This window comes from Gadus chalcogrammus, chromosome 8, assembly GCF_026213295.1.
Source record: "Gadus chalcogrammus isolate NIFS_2021 chromosome 8, NIFS_Gcha_1.0, whole genome shotgun sequence".
Classification (NCBI taxonomy): Eukaryota; Metazoa; Chordata; class Actinopteri; order Gadiformes; family Gadidae; genus Gadus; species Gadus chalcogrammus.
In genome coordinates this window covers 13,837,301-13,848,700 of record NC_079419.1, presented here as the reverse complement: position 1 = coordinate 13,848,700, position 11,400 = coordinate 13,837,301, and the positions used below count along the sequence as shown (strand labels likewise).

Here is an 11,400-nt window from a genome sequence, read left to right as displayed (position 1 = left end):
GAGTTTTGAAAGCCAGGGGCCTCTACGAATAGTCAAATCTCCTAAAATGTATGCCTCCTTTCCTTGAGGAAAACGTCATCGGGTCAAGGAGAGGTGAAAGGTGCTTCCTTTCGAACATAGGAAAAGACAGCACTGTTTAAAATGAATTCGACCAGAGAATGTCTAATATGAGACGGGCTCTGATCATGGACATAAGGCTCTGATTCGACTCCACTCTTCCTATCCGACGTCATTGCTCGACGGCGGGTAATGCGGACCTCTAGCGTCTCTAGTGTGAAACTACAATTTTCCGAAGATTGACTAAAACAAGCGCTCTTTGGTCCATGCGTTCTTGTCGTATTGATTTCTATCAGGTAATCGCCAACAGTGAGAATCAATTAGGTCGGACTTGGCCTGAGCCTTTAAATGGTCTGTCTGTTCAGTAGAATTCACAATCACGTTTAAGACTGCTGACCTGTCAAGTGATTATAATTTTTAATCACTGGATAAACTATCCAAATAGAAGCCCATGGGATGATTTCATCCACAAAACATCTTCATATAATATATAATCATATAACAAAGTAGCCAGAAAGGAATGAGGAAAGAGAATTCAACAGTGAAAAATTTAAAACTTTATTTGGCATACATAAATCAAAAACGGGCAAAACAGATTCATAAAAAAACACTATTAAAATACAATACTTAAGGTAACATTAAAAGCTTACGGATAGAAATTGTACTTTAATAGCCGTAACTGTTGGCTTTTTGGTTGTATCCAACAGTCAATAATTCCAGTGACAATGAACAAGAATACATAGCAATCTTTCTTCATTCGGTCAGTCCCGGTTTACACATTAGTTAAGAGAATAATCAAATTAAATTGTACCAATTTCGACCATGTTATGCCCTTTCCTTATTTTTCATCACCTTCCTCTTCCTTTAAAAAAAATATTTTAGATTTATCTGATTTGATAGCATCAAGTCCACAAGGGCAAGGCATCCCATTCCAACCAATAAAAACAGTTGCTAGGAGAATAGGAGAGAATCACATAATGATTCACGTGTCCGTTGGTCCCACCCTATAGGCATGTTTTACTTTGAAATCTGTCACATTACAGAAGCTCTATAATGAAGCACTCAAAAGTTTTCCGTCTTCAAGTCCAGTATACAACCAGAACCTGGGTCAATATTCAACAAACTATTCAACATGACTCCAAATACACTGGCCAATTTTTCTTTTCGTAAATATGGTGGGTGGTGCCTTACTTCTTCAAACCTCATGAAGTGTTTTTCGAGTTTCGACTCCAGGGTAATTGGTTATCAAAGAGGTAGTCAAGAGAAACCGAAGTTACTAAAACAAAACGACAAATGGCCCCAGAGCTGTACACCCCTTCCTGATAGAGAAACCGATTCCCATCGGTGGAAAAAAAGATGCGCATATGATTTTAGCTATTAAAGCGAAATTTTGCGAACTGGCAAAAACTTCCCCTTGACTGTACTCCCCATGCCTGACGACAATACAGCCCTACCCCCATTTCCTAGTTAAAGTTAAAGACGGAGCCTGTTGGTTGGTAGTTGAGTTCCAAGCCTAAACCCGTTGTTGGCAAGGAATTGTATCGATTACAATTTTAGAGGAACAATTGGCGGAAAGGGATAATAGTAATGAAAAAAGGGTAAGAATATAAAACGCGTCCACATGTTCACTATAAAATGGAATGTAAAAATCATGACCGTGCGCTCGGCTTGTGGCCGCAACATTTTCTGTTCGGTCCACTATGGCCCTGCAGTTTGATGATGTCATACCTTTTTGGATGTAGCTCAAGAAACAAACAGTCATGCGACTGGGTTGAAAAGTACCATGCAACCAAAGGCAAATTGTTTCGGCATTGATGGGATTGGCAAATTCATTTTTTTAGTAGTCATAGCGGGCCGAGAAAGACAGAAAAATTCCTAACCGACAAATCTAATATTTTACATCATATTTAGCACAGCAATGTAGGCCCCCAAACGTTGTCATGCAAGGATTTAGCAGGTTAGCTAGCCGGCCAGCTAGCTATGTCTGAGCAGCGTTCAGTCAAAATAAGCAGAGGGATTGTCAAACCGCAAGCAAACGGGATGCAGAGAGTTACGATATTACGAGTACTACTACAAACAAAATACTCTCACCATCCCGATCCTGTGAAATGCATTGGAACATTAAAAAAACGAAATAAAAACAAAGAAATATTTTAAGAAGGGCTGGGCGATAATCAATGCTATCGTTTATCGTCTTTCAATGGGATGATGACATCACAGGATTTAACATATGCGTATTTGCTTTGTATCATAACACAAATATAATAATACGAGTAATAACACTAAATTACTAGAGTTATGGAATGAGGCCATCAGGTTCATCATACTGAACTTCGAGGCATGGATATGTATCCATTTCAAAGTTCAGCATAAATATTACGATACAAAAGTCTTCTTCACCGCCCAGCCCGACCGTAGATATGATGAAAAGAAAGCTCCTGAAATGAGGAGTCGTCAGAGACTCTTCTTGGGTCGCTTCGTCAATTAGCCTGCAGCATGTTTCTGATCTGCTTCGAGGTCGTGTCATCGTTGAGATGTTTGGTGGTATATCTGGGGAGGAGAAGGGCAGTTAGGATAAACCACACCGTGTCCCCCCAAGCGTGGGTAAGCTCCCTCCGTTTCTCCTCGTCCACATTACAACCCCCATCGTATGTTATTCTCTACCAACGGGACCCCGCCGGGATTTATCCCGCATCTACTAGAGATTTATTACCTTCAGCTATAAAAAGGTATTGGTTATTTTATCGACTCATCAGCTGAAATTGTAATGTTCTTTTGGGGTGCTTTCTTACATATTGATTTGCGTGTTCAAGGAAACTGGTAGATAGTTCTACTGGAGTGCCAGGTTTGGATTTGTAGCGCATTGACATGGTACTGTTAAAAGGCAGTAGTTTACCCTTATTGAAAGATAACGCACACTTTTAACCTCATTGACCAATCATGATAAAGTATTCAGGAATGCCGCATTATAATCATAAATAACATATTTGGGTCAAAGATACACAATGAAATTGGATCCAAGATTCTGTTTCAACATTTGAGACAAACTGCAGTGACATCGTCAACAGGACAAAGGATCTGTTGGCATTGAACAATTCATAGACAAGGTTGCAGGTGGGGGTGTGGCCCGTGGGGGTGTGGCAGGTGGGGGTGTGGCTGGAGGGGGTGTGGCAGGTGAGGGTGTGGCAGGTGAGGGTGTGGCAGGTGAGGGTGTTGCAGACAAAGGTATACAGGTGAAGTAGGTCCTGACCTGAGGGCGTTAAGGAGGCCCTCTACACTGCTTGGAGGCTGATCCTTCAGGACTCTGATGCAGCCCTTCATCTGGAAAACAAACCTACGGTCATATCATCTGGACGATAAATTCATATTCATGTCTGCATTGAGCAGACATGGATATGTTTCACTTGTTTCACTTCCTCCATCTTGAAGTGAAACAAAGACAAAAGGAAATCCTTCCAGACATTAGCCTGGTTCCACAAACGGGGAACAACCGACATTCTCTTAAAATCGGTAAACACTTCAAGATAACAACAATATTGACTTGACTACACATAATGCATCAGTTGTAAATTACCAAAGATACAAGTCTTACAGAGATCAGTATTGTTAATGTTTTAAAGTAATGAACTTTTTTTTTCTTTTTTAATCTATAATTTATTCGATGCAAAACCACGTTCATCGCTGGCTGCATTTTTGGGGGGTAAAGAAGTAAGACAAGAGCCGAAAGCAGAAGTATCTGGGGGTGCACTTACGTCTATCCCGGAGGTCTTCACGAAGGCTCCAGCAGGGTGGACGTAGTCGTACAGGATGATCACTCCGACCATGACGCGCAGACAGAACAGTATCGTCTCGTCACTCGCAAAGCGACTACGGTACTCCCTGGATACGCACAAGCAGTGACACACACACACACACACACAAACACACACGTAATTCCATAGTTTATCTTGAGTGCAGGTCTGTAAAGTTAGACAAGCCTAGCCCAAAACCTGTAAAGTAAGCCTTCACTCTCTCTTCCCCTACAGACGGAGGCAGGACTCACGGCGTCTCCAGCATGACTTTGCACACGCAGGCCATCGTACTCAGACAGTCCGTGGTGTTCTCGATCGGCACTTCCGGATTCTGCACAACCAACCAATCAAAAACGGCCTCATGAGCCTTCTTTGCAATGTTTTGTTACAAAAAGTATGTCGACTTCCTCATAGCAGAGTCGGGCGGCCTCTACTTACATCCGAGACAAACTTTGTTGTGCCGTCGCTCAGGGTCTTCAGCATGGGCGTGGCGTTGGCGTAGAACAGAGACATTCGATTGGCCAGCTCGTTGTTGACCTCATTCCCCTCATCCGCCTGCTGTATCAAAGCGTTTATTTATAGAGACCAACAGGCATCCAGATTCCACCGAACAAGAGGTTATACGTTTGTGCAAAAAGGGCAATACAAAATGCTGAACAAGGGACACACAACAAGACCAGATTGACCATTATAAATGACAACAAAAAAATAAAAATAGAATGTGTTTGTCCATCAATAGTGTTTCGACTTTGGGCGCGTGCGTCTGCGTGCGTTGGCTCACCGACAGGTTGTTGATCCTCATGCGGCTGATGGTCCTCCGGTAGTAGCTGAAGTCGTTCTGGATCGCCGGGTTGGTCATCTGGAGGAGAGCATGCAACGTGAGCAGGGGGCCAGGAGGGGGATCAGGGCCGGAGCTGAGCAGCCGGGTACACGCGCCGGCCGCGGAGCCGAGAGTCGGCTGGTGTGTGAGTGTGCGTGCATGTAGAGGTGAGGAGCAGGAGGAGCAGGTAGAGGAGAGGAAGACGAGGAAGAGGAGCAGCAGAGGAGGATGATGATGTGAGGATGAAGAGGAGAAGGATGATGAGGAGATGGCGAAGAGAAGAGGATGAAGACGAGGAAGAGGAGCAGCAGAGGAGGATGATGATGTGAGGATGAAGAGGAGAAGGATGATGAGGAGATGGGAAGAGAAGAGGATGAAGACGAGGAAGAGGAGCAGCAGAGGAGGATGATGAAGTGAGGATGAAGAGGAGAAGGATGATGAGGAGATGGGGAAGTGAAGAGGATGAGGAGGAGGAAGAACAGAGGAGGATGATGTGAGGGTGAAGAGGGGAAGGATGATGAGGAGATGGGGAAGTGAAGAGGATGAGGAGGAGGAAGAACAGAGGAGGATGATGTGAGGGTGAAGAGGGGAAGGATGATGAGGAGATGGGGAAGAGAAGCGGAGAGGATGAAGACGAGGAAGAGGAGCAGCAGAGGAGGACGATGTGAGGATGAACAGGAGAGAGGAAGACCTTGAGTTCGTCGAAGCGCAGTGTGAAGTGGAGGATCTGGGCGAACTGCCGGGCCAGGGCCTGCTCCTGCTCCAGGTGCTGCGTGGGGGAGCTGCCCGACCGGGTGAGCGCCACCAGGAGGGACCGCAGGGAACACTCTGACACACACACACACACACAGGAAACATCGCCTTAGCCCCCCAGAAACCACCTCACAGCTAAGGCCACATCCACATGGATTTCTCTCTGGTCAAAGTCTTCTTGGACAGGCATCTACTCTAATACTGTAATTGAAAGCAGCGGTTTCCCCTGGCGGTCGTTTCTTGCCTTGTCAGTCAATCCTGCTGAGGAGGATTGGGGGTGGGGGGGGAACTCACCGAGCTTCAGGGAGAACTGGTAGAACTTCTTCAGTTTGCCCACCAGGGGTACCACCGCCGCCCAGGCCTGCTCCTGCACTCGCTCCTCCCCCGGCCGCTGGATGGCCTACACACACACACACACACACACACACACACACACACACACACACACACACACACACACACACACACACACACACACACACACACACACACACACACACACACACACACACACACACACACACTCTCTTTAGGTCCCCGGGCCTGACGGCGTCAGACGGACCCTGGTAACGCTCGTGATGCTCCAAGTTCTAGCCCCTGTCTGACCTGTCTGATCTCCTCCCCTGCCCCGCTGTAGGCCTGCAGCTCCGTCAGCACCACCAGCGCCTCCGTCAGCACCTCGTTCACCTCCTCCCAAACCTGCCGCTCCGCAGGGGAGGGCTGCGCATCTGGAGGAGCACCAGGGTTTAAAGACATGGTCGACCTAGAGCTGGGCTACATAGAACCGCTCTGCACAGATCAGGTCTACATAGAACCGCTCTACACAGATCAGGTCTACATAGAACCGCTCTACACAGATCAGGTCTACATAGAACCGCTCTACACAGATCAGGTCTACATAGAACCGCTCTACACAGATCAGGTCTACATAGAACCGCTCTACACAGATCAGGTCTAAGTAGAACCGCTCTACACAGATCAGGTCTAAATAGAGCCGGTCTACATAGAGTCAGTGATACAAATATAAATATAACATAATATAAGATCGTCAACACAGAGCTGGCCTATATAGAACAGGAATCAGTAGATCAGCACCATTTTGGTTCACAAACATTGTAGATCTATTGTTTTAGATGGAGCTCAACCAAGCGGTGGTGGGGTGTGTGTGTTTGTGTGCATGTGCAAGCCCATTTCTGTGCGTGCATATGTATGCGTGTAGGAGTCAATGTCTGCATGAGTGTGTCTTACTCTCAAAGTCCAGGAAGAAGTTTCCACCATTGTTGTCGATGTCTCGGCTCAGCACCTTAATCAGGTTCCCCATGCTGCGCACACACACACACACACACACACACACACACACACACACACACACACACACACACACACACACACACACACACACACACACACACACACACACACACACACACACACACACACACAGTTTACTATACTGGTACATCCCACAACATAAAGCATTATTATAGTACGTCTCCTCCCAATATCAACCCATTCTCATAAATGACTAATGCTACCCTCTGCTGGGTGGAGAGTGAATTGCAGGATGACTGGATCCCTCAATTAACCTAGGACACTACAGTGACTGATCGACTGGGCCAACTGGTAGGCAGATTTATCCTTACAAATAACAGGATGCATTTAAAGACAATAGAAAGAGAAATATTGATGGCAATATTGGGGCCTCCTTCAAGTACTGATTGTTTCCCAGAGTCAGTTCCAATGCGAGAAGCATCTCAATATTATTGACTGACACGTTTAATTTGACAATAAAATTACTACCCTGTAATAATCTTTCTAGTAAATATAAATCTTGCCTTTTTTTATTTTTATCTAGGACATTTTATCTTCTAGTATATCATGCCCTTAATAAGTATCGGTACTTGTCAATGCCTAGTCTGACTGTGTTGTTCTGTGCATCTACAATGAAAGACTTTAAGAAAAATAATAATAATTGGCGTGAATTCACAGCCAAATATGGACACATCTTAATCCTACATCCTTCACAACATTACACCCGAGGGGCGCCCTGGTCCCTTCAGTGACGCAGTAAGGGACGAGGCGCGGGCAGCGGCTTCAGCAGGGCAGCATCCAGTCCCTCCCAGCAGCTCACTCCTACTGAGAACGAGCTGCCTGCGGCTCACACCACAACAGGTAGTGAAACCGACACTGTCTACAGGGAAACGACCCGCCATGACTGTGGCGGGAGCAGCTTTAGACCACAACACAGTTTGGTCAACACGGCAGGAGTCCACCGCTAGACTAACACCATGGTCTTTCAACGCAATCTCTGAGAGTTAATAACCTGTCTGATGGAACACACCGACAAGCCTCCAGAGGGCGATAGCACTCAAGAAATTCCAAGCACTGACATGAACAAGATTTGACATGTTCAGTAAAGACACACACCCGAGATTCAGATGTCCATCAGATATCGTTCAACACCACCAGTATGGTCAATAAAAAGTCCCATAACTGAAAAATGATATCCGATTTGTGTTGATTGTCATGTTATTCACACACACACACACACACACACACACACACACACACACACACACACACACACACACACACACACACACACACACACACACACACACACACACACACACACACACGATGTTTGTGAATGTCTGAAGACATCCTCATATCATAACAGTAAACATAATTTAAGGTGTTGGCATAAACACCCACTGAAGCAGTCACAAGAAAACCAACCATGGCAGGACGACCCAGCACACAGGAAGTGGTAAGCACTTCCTGTAGCATCGAGTCTAGAGTGGATTCCAAATTTAAACCACAATGAATCAAACATATCGTTACATTGTTTTGGGCTGCATTATTACCTTACAACACATGGAAAAACTCAAAACAATGTTTTTTTATTTTCCTCCTTAAGGTGAGAACGAAACCAAAATAATCATATTCCGAAATCTTCATCTACATAGTTTGCTGTGCATGGGCCACAATGGACCCCCAGATGCATGTCATCACCGGGTGAGACCACCAGACACTGGAGGTCTATCCAATGCACGACACCTGGTCAGAACAGGATTCAGCACTCGAATCCAAACAAGAACCCAGAGAGGTCTGGTGCTCGTCATCATACAGGCTCACGGTCAAGATGGGGACAGGAGGGGGCTGTGGTGGTTTAGGGGCGTTCAAACCCCAATGTCCACAGAAGACCCATAGGCATCCTGGAGAACCATGCCCTATCCCCAACCTGCGTATAACAATCTAGCCACTAGTCGCTTTGGATAAAAGCAGTTGCTATGATCTGAAGCAACAATAAATGTTTAGTGTTGCTTGGTGTAAACAGTATTGAATTACCTCCGTTAAAAAAACGAACAGAAAATCCAAACCGATCATGAGGCGAGTGAACAGAGGACTTAAGCATCAACAACGGACCGCGGCACCTGAGCCCTGGCAGCGGGTTCGAGAGAGAGGGGAACCCATATCCTGACCCCTGATAGTGAACAACATGGTGGTTTGTCGCTTTCTGTGTTCACAGAACTGCGTGAATCTGGTCTCCATGGAGAAGCTGTAGGACAGACATGCAAACCAAAAAAAACTAAAAGAAACGAGCATTTGAATGTTCGTCTGTTGAGGTTAACAGCCTGAGGGAACTTTGACACAGTACCTGTGTGGGCGAGGGAGATGGGTGGAGTAGTGACTTGCAGGTAGATTGGGGCTGCTCTGACATCCAACTCCAACAACATACAAGGTCTTTAATTCCATAAAATGTCAAGAGATTCAGATGTCCATCACATGTCGTTCAGCACCACGACCAGTATGGTCGTTAAAGTACCATACATGATATCTGATTTGTGTTGCCAAAATATGAGTTTGCTATTAATCACACACACACACACACACACACACACACACACACACACACACACACACACACACACACACACACTTCTGTTTTTCAGAGTTAAACAAGTGGCCATGTCATCCTTAACACAAAACCTTCCTCCACTTTTTGCATTTTAGCTACTCAACAAACCCTGCAATGAATTGACGCCCAGGAGGCCAGACTCTGTGATTATGTGTACGCATGCGTACTGGCACATAATTACAAGCCTGTCGTTCTCCAGTCAAACTTCAGCCCCAATGCGGGGTTTTTTAAATGAGGAAGTGTCAAATTTGTTTATGAAAGTTGGGCCTATATGCGCTAAGAGGAAGCGTACAAAGGCGGCAGGCGTTCGGCCACTTTCCTCCTACTTCGTGGTTCGGTTATTAGTTCGGTTCAAGTGGACACAAGTTGTCCAAGAGCTCTTTACTGTTTGGGTAAATGTCCATCCAGTAACATAAAGTACATGCTTACCCTTCGCTTTCCAACCGTAAACGCAAACTCGTTTCTTGGTCAAATCCGTACGAAGTGAAAACGGAGAGAATGAGCGATGGTCTCCCGCGGTACCTGAAGGCAGCCAGCCCACCTGCACGGCCCCCCACTTACCTGCATCAGTCGGAGTGCCGTTAAAGTTTACCCCCTAAACCAAACCACCCAAACGAAAACTGTGCACCGAAAAGATGGGATGAGTGATTGCTCACCTTTAATAGATTCACAAAATCCTTTCGGATCAACGTCGTAAGTCTCCGTTATCACCAGTCAACCAGGTGTGTCGTACCGTTGGTTCTATACATGTTGGTTCAACCCGGAAAATACAGAAACGCGTCAAGCCAAAACATATCTGCAATATGTATCCTGGCTTCCGGCACGCAGATATCTATTATCTTCACAATAAAGGCCCTTGTGTTTAAACTTTATTAAGGTTTTAGGTATGGTCTATCTTTTTTAGGACAGTTAAATCAATAGTAAGACAATTACATAATAGACAATATTGTGGTTCCTTCTCTGACGCCACATATTATGTCGAGTACAAACATTGAAGATCAAATAATTGTATGTAAATACACATTTATTTTCTTAGGCCTTATACGTTGTCGACCTGCCCACTGCAGCATGCAGGCTTTTTTGGTTAAAACATGTAAGGCGTTTACAATATCTATAGTGTGAATGAATGTATAACCATGAAAAATGGTTGGTATGGATTTGCTTAATGACATAGCACGTAACAGCGTCTGTTTGCATATATGTATGACATACTTATAAAATCACTTTTATGCTGTACTAGAATCCTGAATTACTGTATGCAACCGATGCAAAAAGAACGGATTCTACCAACCACAACAAAATAGACTCCAAATAGACCTTTATTGTTGGAGACTAAATTCCACCGGATGCTGCCTTGGCTCTAACGCACACGCGCTTCACAGTGCTCTATGAGCGTGAGTTGGAGAACGGGGAGAGGCAGCCCGTAACTATAAAAGGAATTGATTTCTTGAGGAGGAAGTGACACTTATTGACAAACGAGCTGGCCTTAACCAAAGCAACAGTGCATTAGGAGTTTATATTTGACCCTTTTAGCCGCCGAATAGCGCAAAGACGGTCTCTAAGCAGCCCTTGCTGCCGGAGTAGTTCGTACTCTCTGTGATTGCCTCGAAGTCGGAGCCGTGCTCTCAACGCTACACATTTATGTAGCCCCAAGGCTCAGTTCTCGTTCAGCTTGGCACTGTCTTACTGCTCCTGTGCGGTGTCTACCGCTGACTGCACAAACATTTAGTTACATTTATAGTTGCAGAACACTGATTCATGTCAATTAGATGCACTAATCATGTAATTAAATAGCATGTTAATTAATCTGTAAATTAATTCAAGACGATAGTGTTATTAAGCTAGCACATTTATGCACGTTTGTTCCGATGTAATGCAGCTGATTGCATCCCTATTTTTTTGCATACAGACGAAGCAATTGCTGTCCCAAAAAATCACCACTCCCATCCCGCCTTCCACGATCTGTCTCTGGGTGTCGCCTCCCGAGGGACAGAGGGTAACCACATCACAGCTGGTTTTGAACTGCACAATGAGAGACGTAACAGACGATGTGTCAT

General features: G+C 45.2%; 1 protein-coding gene across 1 annotated transcript; it reads right to left on the bottom strand.

Moving 5' to 3' along the window:
* Positions 1-592: 592 nt before the first annotated feature.
* LOC130387862 (CYFIP-related Rac1 interactor B-like) lies at positions 593-10,130 on the bottom strand. The gene is made up of 11 exons (XM_056597158.1): positions 10,000-10,130; positions 6,670-6,743; positions 6,028-6,149; positions 5,716-5,821; positions 5,360-5,496; positions 4,630-4,707; positions 4,287-4,406; positions 4,100-4,179; positions 3,810-3,936; positions 3,308-3,378; positions 593-2,607 (listed from the first exon to the last, which is right to left on the bottom strand). Exons 2-11 carry the CDS (start codon positions 6,740-6,742, stop codon positions 2,538-2,540), a joined length of 984 nt encoding a protein of 327 aa, XP_056453133.1. The 5' UTR covers position 6,743; positions 10,000-10,130; the 3' UTR covers positions 593-2,537.
* Positions 10,131-11,400: the final 1,270 nt, after the last annotated feature.

Excerpts from the sequence above, each read along its gene's own strand:
- LOC130387862 (XM_056597158.1), bottom strand. The coding sequence starts at position 6,742 with ATGGGGAACCTGATTAAGGTGCTGAGCCGAGACATCGACAACAATGGT. Across the intron at positions 5,822-6,027 it reads CAGGGGAGGAGATCAGACAG|GCCATCCAGCGGCCGGGGGA; the intron begins GTCAGACAGGGG and ends GTGTGTGTGTAG. Across the intron at positions 3,379-3,809 it reads TGAAGACCTCCGGGATAGAC|ATGAAGGGCTGCATCAGAGT; the intron begins GTAAGTGCACCC and ends TTTGTTTTCCAG.